Source organism: Notamacropus eugenii, chromosome 1 (genome assembly GCF_028372415.1).
Source record: "Notamacropus eugenii isolate mMacEug1 chromosome 1, mMacEug1.pri_v2, whole genome shotgun sequence".
In the NCBI taxonomy this organism is placed as follows: Eukaryota; Metazoa; Chordata; class Mammalia; order Diprotodontia; family Macropodidae; genus Notamacropus; species Notamacropus eugenii.
The window spans coordinates 663,301,428-663,314,356 of NC_092872.1; the positions used below are offsets into that span (position 1 = coordinate 663,301,428).

Here is a 12,929-nt window from a genome sequence, read left to right on the forward strand (position 1 = left end):
AAAAAGCTGGCAATGCTTTTGGCTGTGCTTCTAAAATAAAAGTATTTTGAAGTTATACCCAAGTTCTTCTTGCTTATGGAGAGCCTCTCAGACATTCTGCCTGAACACCCAAGTGAAGCAGGCCTCGGTAATGGTCACAAATTGCTCTGCTTTCCAAAAACTGAGGATTCATTTCTTTTCTTCACTGGCTAATGGTTGGCAGTCAGTGCTGTTAAGCATGGATGATTCATTTAAAAGGAACTACTTTATATCCAGAGGCCATTTGGAAGGAAACGAGCAGTTCTTGACTTATTTCTCATATGTATTTGTAGCTGTGCATCTCTGCAACATTGGAAATGCCTTGACAGAGGTTCGAGGCCGTCTGTTCACAACATGCTATTGTTTCAGAGGTGCCTTGTTTCAGATCTCGCATATGTGGTCACTCCTGGGAGCCCCATTCCATCAGAGGACATGACACAGCTAAAACCTGGTGACCAAGGGCTCATCTCCCTAGTCATGGACATAAGAAGCAGTGAGGAAATTAGAGCATTCTTCAAGACCTGGCTCAGATGAGGATCCCCTAAAATGGTATTCCCACTTTTGTTCTTAGTCTAAATGCCACCTTCCTTGCTCCTTGGGGCAAGGTGTGGCCTCTTCCCGCTTCTGGACTCTCAGAGCATTTGCAGGAACTTCTCATCATAATCAATGACCAATCTAAAGATCAGCATCCGCTCAGCAGTTGCTTTAGTCTGGAGCTAATGAGAGATGGACTGCCCAGGATCAGAGCGCCAGCGTTTATCAGAGGCAGGTCTTGAGCCCAAGTCATCCTGACTCTAAGGCCAGATCTTGAGCTATCCACTATACCCTTTGTCTCTCACAATATGGGATATTAATTTCTTTTTATATGTGAGTAAACTGAAGTCCAGGGAGGAAAGAAAGAAGGAAGGAAGGGAGGGAGGAAGGGAGGGAGGGAGGAAGGAAGGAAGGAAGGAAGGAAGGAAGGAAGGAAGGAAGGAAGGAAGGAAGGAAGGGAGGGAGGGAGGGAGGGAGGAAGGAAGGGAGGGAGGAATGAAAGATAGCAGGAGGGAGGGAGGAAAGAGGGAGAGAGGAAGGAAGGAAAGAGGGAAAGAAGAAAGAAGGGAGAAAAAAGGAAGGAAGGTAGGAAGGAAGGGAAAGAGAGAGGGAGGGAGGAAACAAGCATTTATTAAGCATCTCCTTTGTGCCTGTGTGATAGGCACTTTACCCAGTAGCTCATCTGATTCTCACAATAATGCTGAGACTTGCAAGCATTTATTAGCACCTAGACTCTGGGAATGCAAAGATGAAATTGTCTCTTCCTTATACTATCAGAGGAAGCAACATAGACACAAGAGAATGGACTCCACAAGGTCACACAGCATGCAGGTTACCGAGTCAGGACTCCAACCCAGCCAGTCTAGTGCTTAGCTCACTATTCCTATTATCTCCATTAGACTGCACTGCTTTTTAATTATCTGGTACCTGTTAACAGGAAGCCAATGGTTCAAAATCACATCAGATTTGAAGGGATGAAAAATTTCCCAAGAGCTAAAGCCTCAGCAGAACCCCAGAGCAAATGAGATGTTATCGGACGTCGCTGTCCCTCACAGAGGCACGATGACAAGACAGAGAACACCTCCTCCATTTCAGCCTCTGAATGCAGAATCCTCCTTTGAGCTGGAGACCCATCTCATTTTAAAAAATGCAATTGTGTTGAAGGAGGAAGAGAACACAGTCCAAAGAAATGGTAACTGGTTGGAATTGAGTCTGCTATCAGTATCCAGAGAAGGGTCTGACCTGGTGTTGGGAAGAGACTAAAAGGGACCACACCCCTCTACCATGAGAGCCAAAGGAACTTCCATGTCTAAGGAGAAGGGAAGGCTTGTCTCAAAACTCAACACCTAAACAATGCAAACACACTGGGAGCATTTTTCTTCCCTGACCACACAGGAGAGAAAAGAAGCAATGGAAACAACTCCATACTAGTGGACAACAGCAAGAATCTTTGCCAATCAGAGAGCTAGAGTATATTTATCTGAAAATTACTGAAGAGCCTTCAGGGGCCCAGAATTTAGGGCTAACAATGAGCAAAACTTCAGCTTCTTCCTTAGTTACACAAAACATTCTGGGTTCTTGAAGATAGGAGACAGACAAAGATAAAGCAGTGTGATCTTCGCAAATTCCTAAATTTCAACATAGACTAATGGAATCAGAAAGGAACTGGAAGCTGGGAGATCTCCAATCTGAGTCACAGGAAAATATTCCCAGAAAACAACACCATTGTGGTGTTATAAGGAAGGATGTGAAATTTAATGTCATAGGAGATTGAAGGCTAATGAACAGCAAGAAGGAATAAATAACTGATTGTCACTAATAAACCGTAGGATCTTAGACAAACCACTCAATTCTTAGTTTCTTTAGTTGAGGTCTGGCTCCATACTGCCAATTGCCTTTTCGATATTTCTCTTTAGATTTCTTCTGTGGTCCAAGTGTCTTATTCTATCATTTTAAGTCTGTTTTTTTATAAAGTCTCTGTTCCATAAAGAAAGGGAATAACTGGTTCACCTTGTCCTGTGCTTATTATGTGCCAGGCCCTGGGCTAACGAATGAATGAACAGGTATAAAAGATGGTATCGATTTAGAATTGATGAATCTTGGCAACTGAGAATCAAGGGTGAGTGGTGAAGTAAATAGAATATCTCTGCTACTTACAGAGTAAGTAAGCTTGTTGATTGAGAGGATAAGGATATCTTTAACAAAAACCAAAGTTTGTCAGAGGGGCAGTTATGGGAAATGAAGGTAGAACAGGATGGCAGAAATCATCAGTTCCATTTTGGACATGTTGAGTTTTCAATGCCAATGGAAATCTACATAGAAAAGTCCAATGGCAGTTGACACTATAGAGCTGGAGCTCCACAGAGAATTGGGGCTGGACATGTAGATTTAGGAGACATCTATTTAGAGTCAGAAACCCATGGGAGCTAACGAGATCCCCAAGGGAAGAACATGGAACGAAATGAAAAAACGACCAAGAAGAGCCTTGAGGAGAAACACCTGTATTTAAAGAGGGCAGCTAGGTGATACAGTAAATGGAGCACAGGGCCTGGAGTCGGAAGACTCATCTTCCTGAGCTCAAATCTGGCCTCAGACATTTACGAACTGTATAACCCTGGGCAAGTTACTTAACTCTGTTTGCCTCAGTTTCCTCATCTGTAAAATGAGCTGGAGAAGGAAATGGCAAATCACTCCAGTATCTTTGTGAAGAAAACCCCAAAGAGGGTCATAAAGAGTCTGGGACTTGACTGAAAAACAACAATGTTTAAGGAGGTAGGAAAAGGATGGGGTGGCAGTTAAAAGAATATTGATATTTTTCCTGCATTAGAAGGATTATGTTAATGTGGTGCAAAAGGATGGGCACAGGAGTTAAGAGTCTGGAGATGGGTTCAAATCCGGACTCTGCTAATTGACTACCTTTATGACTTCTCATCCTTGGGTCCCAGTTTTTTCATGCAAAAAGGAAGAGGAGGCTGGAGGACAACCAGACAACCTTTACAGTCTAAATCTTGTGATTAATATCAATGGGCATCACTGCTTATCTTTGTTGGTTTGTTCCCTCATGAACATACTCTGAGTGAAAAAGTTCTAATTATAGTATAAATACTAATAAGTAATATATAAAAATCCCACCGTTATAAACTAAACACTGGTTCTTGTTCATAGACAAGGGAAATTGGCACATTTTATGAATAGTGTTTCTGTCTACTCTTTTATTACCAAAGTTAATTGCAGCATTAGGCTTAGTAACAAGTTGTGCATTGATTAGAGACCCCTAGAAAATGACAATGTTGGCAATCTGCAAATTTTGTATTTTATACCAAGAAGTCTTATTCACTAAATTCACAAAATATTTTCATGCTATTTCTGTTCAAAAAGGTCTTACTAAAAAGGTATCATTTAGACAATCACTGAGCTTGGCTTCTACAGGTGAAAGTACCATTTATGGATTTGCTGATCATTTTCCCCATTATAGCCTTGAGACAAACTTTGAAAGGTACCTATTGTATTGTGTTATTCTGTACAATAGAATCATATGCCTGAGAAGACCTTCATTAGCCAACTTTTTTTTAATCTCCCCTATTTGGTGACACCTTCCTGATACCCTGCCCCCAAAGATGGAAGTGGTTTCTCCTTCATCTGATGGCATAGCAAATAACAGTGACGATGATGATAACAGTAACAGCTACAATTTATATAGCCCTTCTTATGTGCCAGGCAGTGTGCTAAGCACTTCACAATTATCTTATTTGATCCTTAAAACAACCCTTGGGAGTTTTAAGCCTTTCCCAAGACTCTGATGTTGGGAAGTAGGTGTCATTATTATCCCCATTTTACAGATAAGGAAACTGAGGTAAACAAGTTAAGTGACTTGCTTAGGGTCACAGCTAATAATGTCTGACAACACTTTAACTCAGGTCTTCATGACTCCTGTTCTGGTGCTCTATCCACCACGTCACCAAGTTGCCTACTACTTCTCTTAGGCACTTATCTCTATATTCATTTGTATGATTTTATGTACTGTCTTAGCATCTGACCCCCAAATTATAAGATACCTGAGGACAGGTATTTGTAGTTCCCCTGGCTCCTACCAGAGTAATAAATGTTGCTGAATGAAAATCTTACTTCTTCCATGAAATGTTCTTGGGACAAGATCTTTTCAGGCTATGAAAGCTCACTGCACCATAGATGCCATTTTTTCATGAACTAATCATACTATTTTGTATTATAGTCATGGGTATAAATAGCTTGTCTCCCCTAGTAGCTGGTTCTAATAATCTCTTTGAAATATCTCTTATATCTTTCTTGTCTAGCACCTAGAATGGAGACTTACACATAGTAGGAGCTTATAAATATTTAATGAAAGAATGGTCAATGAATTAACCACAAATGTTATTGTAAAAAAAACTGTCCAAGATATTCAAGATAAAAAATATTCTATTTGTGCAGCTGTCAGATTTGTGCAATTGTCAGGGATTAAATCCCTGAGTAGAAACATCCTCCACCTAACAACGATTGCAACGTGTCTATAACTGAATTGATAAGTATGAGACAACCGTCTGAAGCTCAGAAAACCTCAGTAGCTTGCCTATGGTCACAGGTAGGCAGAGGTCCCAGCAGATAAGGGTCAAAGGCTGTATTTGAATCCAAGATTTCTGACTCTGGGTCCAGCAATCAGGCTATTATACTAAGCTGCCTTTCACAATTGTCTTAGATGGCTAAAAATAACATTCCCTTCAGCTCTAGAGGACTGAAAACACACAGTCTCTCTGCAACAAATTAGAAAAAAAAATGTTCCAAGCACAGTAGAAAAGAGAGAGAGAAAGAGGTATTATGTACACACCTTCCCTTGAATACCTTCTGCCAGACAACTGCAAATTTATATGTATCCTGTTGTTTCTGTAATATGCATGGGTTTTTCTATTGATGTCCATTTGTTAAGCTGAGGAAGGTTGATTCAAGTTAATTATTAAGTGATGACAGAACAGAAGAGCTGTGAAGAGAGCCCAACTCAGCTCATATACCTATTCCCACTCTGCAAAGTGCACTCATTGGGGTTTTCATTGTGCAATAATTCTTACTTTGGCATACACTTAGATTATGTATATATTTAGACATGGAACAGACCCCAAAGTCCATCTGGTCCAATCTCCTTATTTTACAGAGGAGAAAATCAAGGCCCATAGAGGTTAAATGACTTGCCTATGGTTATATAGGTGAGATTCACCCACAAATTAGAGGTGGGATTTGAACTCAAGTCTTCTGCCTCCTGAATCAATGCCCTTCCACTATTGCACAATTACTCCCTTTCTTTCACCTATATATGTATCCAGGGCAGCTAAGTGGTACAGTGGATAGAGCACCAGTGCAGAAGTCAGGAGGACTTGAGTTCAAATGTCACCTCAGACACTTGACACTCACTAGCTGTGTGACCTTGGGCAAGTCACTCATCCTGGTTGGTCTCCACTCATCCTGATGAATATCTGGTCACTGGATTCAGATGGCACTGGAGGAAAAGTGAGGCTAGTCACCTGCACAATCCTCCCTCATTCAAAACAAAGTCAAGTGCAAGTCATGTCATTATTTCCCTGATGGCATGGTCTTCTTCAGCAACGAAGGACAAACACACACATATGTATCCTGTGCAGTGATCCAAGATTTTTGTCCAAAAATAGGCAAAAGGTAAAGATAAAAAAGTCCATCTGCTGTGACTCTGTTTAAACCTAGATCCTTCACAGATGAGCAATTACACCCACACCCCCACCCCCAACACTCACTAGCTCCAAGTCTTGTCCTTGTGTCCTTCTGCAAACAAAGCCCACAGTAGGCACACAGGGCCTATAATTCCCTGGGTCATATGGAGTGGATATGAAAAAACAAACATAAAACAACGAGATTAGAAGCTAAAGTTTAAAAAATAAATGCTAGGTCCCTCTCCTGCCCACTACTAGGATCTTGATCCAGGGCTGGGATTTCAGAAATAGCAAAAAAGGGGAGGGGGGCTGAAAGTTTTCTTTTCTGGAAAGCAACACCTGTTAGCTCTTTGCTGATTCTAGCATTTGTCAGCACATCCAGGGCAAACAGTATTTTCATAAGATGGAAGAGATAAAAATTCACAAGGAACTGAGCCAAATGGAAATTGTTTTGGCCATTAATGTGACAATGAGGAGTAGGAACAAGAATGAAATCAATTGTAGGTAATTTATTAATTTATTTCTGTGTCTGTCTTTTCCCTCCAGTTATGAGCAAATGTGTTTTCCTTATTGGTCAAAGAAAATCTTGCTATCCCCATTGCTTTATACAAAATTTAAAATTCTGCCCTCCTAGTTGTAGGTTCACAGAGTAAATATACAGCTGAATATATATGAGCATAATTTCTCGGCAAAGAAAATTTATATTTAATTATCTACTTGACTGCAGCTTACACAGGGAAAGAGTAAGTAATTAATTTTGTATGTCTGGTGTCTCGCTAGAGTCTAAACTCAGACATCCTATAGGAATCTTTAGTTTGCTCAGAGGGGGGAGGGAGGTGCAGTGTAAGAGTATGATTAAATACATTCCATTTTCTGGGATAGATTCTTATAGTTGAAAATACAGGAGGTAAGTTGGCAAAGCCAACTGCAGCAAAGAATAGAAAATGAAAACAACTGATTAGGGTGAAAATGTTAAAAGTTTACAATCCATTCCCAATGATGAAGACGTTAAAACCTTGATTAATTCTCACAGTGATTCTTCACCTGCCCCACCATCATCCCCTGCAGTCACTGAATTACTTTGAATTAATATAACACATGTTGAAAATTAGGTGATTAATTAGCCAAAGGAAAATCAGCAGACATCATTGCAAGTAGCATCATTTGGCCAGGTTCCTTTGGGAAACCTCCCCTCATTCACACAAAGTAGTAGGATTTCAAAGCTTCTTGGGAACCTTAGAAATCATCCAGTGCCCCTGGCCCATCCCTCCTTATTTAACATAGAGGCAATGAAGCAGACTAGGGTATAGGAGTCAGGAAGACTTTGGTTCCATTTTGGTCTCTACTTACTAACCCTGGGCAAGTCACTTTATATCCCTAAGACTCAGTTTTCTTATCTGTAATATAGAGATCACACAATTCATGGAATTATTGTGAAGTTCAAATGAGATAATATATGTGAAGTGCTCAAAAACTTTAAAGTGTCTTAAAAAACAAAAATGGTAGTTTATAGATGTCAACATTATTTTTTACTTATAGATGAGGACACTGAGACACAAAGGGGTTTGGCCATCATTAACCAACGATTTAGGAGCAGGGCCAGGCCTAAAACCCAAGTGTTGTGAGGCCCAAGCCAATACTCTGTCCACTAGCCTAGGATGGTTCCATGATTCCTCCACTCTCATTTCCCTTACAGCCCTGTTCCTGGCTGATAGAATTCAGAACCATGTCTCGGCTGCTGTCTTATGCTGGAACTTCTCCCAGCTCCTGGAGTCTCCTCATCTGGGAACATCCAACTGTTCCTATGAGCCTTCTCAACCTGAAACAGCCTTCTGTAAGATTCATGTTCTCCCATTGGTGAGAGCCGCCTGGGGCCGCCATTTTGTGAAAGGGTACAAGATGACTTTCATTCCGTCAGCCCGGTTCCTGCCTTCTGGACTCCAAAACTGTTTTAGGTACATAGCAAGCACTTAACAAATGCTTATTTCTTTTCTCCTTCCTTCTTTCCCTTATTTTATCTCTCTCTCTCTCTCTCTCTCTCTCTCTCTCTCTCTCTCTCTCTCTCTCTCTCTCACACACACACACACACACACACGCACGCACGCGCGTGCACACACATTTTTTTTTTCCCTAAAAGAGAGAGGGGTAGAGATTATGTGGGTGTGGTAGTCTGAGTCTATGAACTTAATTATTACAGTCTGGCCACACACACACTCTATCAAAATTGACTTTGAAGAAGGGTGTGGAATCCTCTGTGAATTTCCCATTTCAGGCCCAACCTCATTTCTTTAACCACTAAAATTAACTCATTGACATGAAGCTTTTTCTTTGTGACCACACAGCCAATGGTTCTTTCCCATGCTTTTCAGGGAGAAGAGGTGATGAGATAGCCCAAATAATCCTATTCCTAAACAGGGCTACAGCCCAATATACTCTTCCAAAGAACCTTTCAATCAGAGATACAGAGCTAGAGCAAAGGTGTCTAGCTTTGTTTCACAAAGTTCCCTTGATTCTATTTTCACTCCCAACACAAACCCTCAGGTATTGAAGAGCAAATAAATTACCTAAGACACCCAGGAAACTGGGAGCATAAAAGAGGAAGAACAAAGCAACCTAGAAGGAGGACATCACTCTTCTTCATTATCCATTCTCTACAAACTAACACTGCTGCTTATGATCACAAGAAGACAAGGTCAGTAAGTTTGCTCCCATAAGGAATGCTCTTACAGAAATCTGGATATAGATATGCAAATGTACTTATAGATTTTGGTGACTTAGTCACTCACTTTTGAATACCTAGATACTCCAAACACCAAAAAACATGACTGCGAACACTGAGAAATAGTCGTTTTAGACAAGCTTGCCTTACAAACCAACACCAGAGTAACTCCTATTTCCATCAGTTTCTCTTGGTAAGGTAGATTAGTAAATCAAAATAATCCCTGTTCCCTGAGAGAGTTAACGGGTAGACAGATGGCTTTTACCTTCTGGTATCCAGGCCTGAGCATTCAAATCCTTCTTTTATTTTTTTTCTTTAAACATCAGCTCAGTGGCATTAAATATTGTTGTGCCAAGTCACTTTCTGTACTTTCAGAACACACCAACTTGGGAGCAGAGGAAATAAAATGCCAAGATCTCTTACCTTCACCTGACGACCCAGAGAGATCGATGATCACATACACTCTTCCTTCTGGTTCCAAATCAATCTGCAATTAAGAAAAGGATGGAGACTTTATTAATGAGCTTATGAGGGTGGCCTGCTTTCTATACATGGTCTGACATTGCCAACTTTTAAGCTAAGGGCACTTACAACAACAAACATTTATATGACCCTTGATAGTTTGCAAAGCACTTGCATAGAATATGCTATTTGAGTGTCAACAACATTGCAAGGTAGGCATTTCATATAGCTTTATTCTATTTAACAGGTGAGGAAATTAAGGGGTTGAAAGGTTAACAAATGCCTTGCCCCTGGCCCCATAGCTAATACATGTAAAAGGTAGGATTTGAACCCAGATCATTCTTGCTCTGAGTCCATCTATCTCTCCCAAGGTCACATCTTAATTCAACAAGGATTTCCTGCATGCTCAAGTCTGCACTGAGGGCTTTAGAATATACAAGAGAAGAATAAAGTGCATATCCTACACTCAAAGAAAATGCCACTCTTATTGAGGAGACATGACAGACGCTCATGATAATAATAAGAGAATATTTAAGGGCTAAGGTATTTGACATCTGCTATAGGAAAATAATAGACATGTCATTGTTGGTTGAAGAAGATATGGGAAATTTCATGGCAGTTCTAGGCCTGGAAGAATGGACAGGAATTGTCTAGGCTGAGGGGACAAGGAATTCCAAGCGGAAAAAAACACACCCAGAGGTGGGTATTTGCATGGTAAGTGAGGAACAGCTGGAAGTAATGTCCCACTGCTTCAAAGCCCTTGTTTTTCAAAGCTGAGGTTCAGTTTCTGCTAGGGCTACTGTTTGAAAGAAGTCAGGGATCAGATCTGGAGGCTGGTGATGCTGCACCCCCAATTCCAGAGCACTTAGAATTGGAGGATTTTTGAGCTGGAAGGAATCAGAGCAACTCTGCAGACTGCCCCATACCCTAAAAAGTCTTGGTTCTGTAACACACCCAACAAATCATCATCCAGCTTTTTAGCTCAGAGACTTCCAGGGAACAGACCCTGGCTAATTGCCCCAGCCAGGCCATCCTACTGTTGTATGGCTCTGATCATTAAGAAGGTTTTCCTGACAGCATGCCCAACTTCGCCTTCATGTCCTACTCATCCTTCATTACTCCGGCCCACACTGATCCTTCCCCATCCCTTTTCTGAATTCCTACAGCAACTGGGCTGTACCAGGTACCCAACATTGATAGATCGAATTCTGTCTTGCTCTGCTCTCTAACAGTTTCATGTACATTAGCCTTGACATCTCAACTAAACTATTAAGCTCCTGAAAGGCAAAGACCAAGTAGTCCCTTTTTTCAACACAATTCAACCAATACTTATTAAGCCCCTCCTGTATCTACAAAGTGTGATTATGTGAGGCATTGAGGGATGCAAAGACAGAAATGAAATCTCCTGCCTCTAGAAGTGAATGCTCTACACATATAATAAGTATTTATATACAAAGTCAAGAAGGAAGGAGGGCTAATAAACTTGAGAGATCAGGAAACTCCTCAGGTAGGAAATGAAACCAAGACTGTGCTTTGAAGGAATTTAGAAATGTTATGCCACAGAAGTATGAGGTGGACCACATTTCAAATATGGGGGACCAAGTACACAAGAGTATAAAGATATGAGGTGATATATCCAGTATGGGGAATGGCTGTCAGGCCAATTTTAATGGAAGACAACAGAGGCCAGATTTTAAAGGACTTTAAATGCCAGGAAAAGGATTCTGTGAATACAGGCAAAATGGAACCACTGAAAATTTTTCAGTACTGGGCTAATATAGTCAGAGCTATGTTTTAGGAGTATCTATTTAGCAGCTGTGGATTTGAGAAAGAAGGGTGGGAAACGTCTTCTTCAAGGCCAAAACAAGGTATACAACAAGGACTGAGGACATATTGGCTCATCAGTTTGCAGAATGGCCCTATCAATGAGACTGAGGAGATGAAAGTAGCCATAACGGAGGCTGGAATGGACCATCCATTCCTTTATTAGAGAGAGACAGAGAGAGAGAGAGAAAGAGAGAGAGAGAGAGAGAGAGAGAGAGAGAGAGAGAGAGAAGACAACTAATGTAGTTGAAAACAAGTTAGACCAATACACGTGGCAGCCCACCTGGACAAATGGTTTCAGACAAAAACTCTATACTACCCTGTCCAGCTAAATGAAGGTATAACTGATGTGACCGTAATGATAGCCCAATCCATGACAATTAAGCTTTTTAATGATATTTTTCTACTGCAGACCTTTGGACAACAGACACAGACATAAAAAGTGTGGATGATAGACTGCTACACAACTTCATGCCTAAAGCAATCTAATCACAAATCTCATTCAGGGATACCATCAGAGCAGGCCATTGTGGCCAGAGGAGTGGCTTGGCTCTGTGATCTTGGAGGTCTACCTGTGTGACTTTGAACAAGTTATTTCACCTCAGTAGTTCTCAGTTTCAACTGTAAAATGAGGGGCTTGGATAATATGGTTTCTAAGGTCCTTTCTAATTCTAATTCCCAAAGACCCAGGGAAAAAATTAGATTCAGGTTCCCTCAGGAAAGAGAGTTGGGATGATTTATTATAATTTTTTCCAGCCCCTGGCCTATAAGTAACCCTGACTGTAGTGACAACTAAATTGAGAAGCAAACACCAAAGACTAACCCACTAAGTGAGCTCCTTCACAGACTATATGACTTCCCCACCATCTCTGCACCATGTAGTCCATATTCTAGGTATCATTTCCACCTTACATACTGCCACCCCACCCTCCCAACCTTGGACTCCTTCTGGGCATTCTCCTCCTCCCAGTATTAGTGAATGTCTTACATAGAACCAGGCCTCCACACCTCATCTTGGCCATCTCCATGCTGCCTATGCTCTCCCTTCCATTTCCCCAGCCTTGGAATCCTCCCCTGCATCCTCCTCCTTCCTCCATTAATCAATCATCTTATCCTGCTTGCCACAAGGCTGCCCAGCCACCTCCACAGCATGCCAATGCAAGCATGGTCCTTCTCCCACTTCCTTTTCCAGCTCCCTTTACATGCTGCTTTCCTCCTTGAGAAAGTAGACTCCTTGAGAGCAGGCAATGTCTTGCTCACTTATATTTGTATCCCCAGAGCTCAGCACAATCTCTGGAACATAGCAATAATTTAAGAAGTGCTTTATCTGACTTGCTATAGATCTTGTATTATAAGCAACTACCAATTATTCATGGGAAAAGTGAAAGATGAGACAGTCATGGTATAAATCAAAGGAAAAGTGTCACCTTAACCAACTATCTAAATCTCTAGCATCATCTCACCAAGCAAAATTTCTTCTAGACTCATCAAAATATTCATGTTTATTGACTGAAATGAGCTAAGAGGAGCTCAATAAAGGAAAAGCAGATCTTCGCAAATTATTAAAGCTTTTAAAGATACTAGTTTGGGGATTTTTACCCTGTACATAAAGGCATTCTCATTTCATCTTCCACCCTCAAGTCCTCCACTACTGTCTTCCCTGGGGTTCCCCAAAGACA

General features: G+C 41.1%; 1 protein-coding gene across 1 annotated transcript in view; it reads right to left on the minus strand.

The window, feature by feature from the left end:
• PRKCE (protein kinase C epsilon) overlaps nt 1-12,929 on the minus strand; it is a 661,730-nt gene that overhangs the window by 432,692 nt on the left and 216,109 nt on the right. Inside the window, exon 2 of the mRNA XM_072635707.1 lies at nt 9,388-9,451. Coding sequence (XP_072491808.1) covers nt 9,388-9,451 — 64 coding nt within the window. The remainder of the gene's footprint in view (nt 1-9,387; nt 9,452-12,929) is intronic.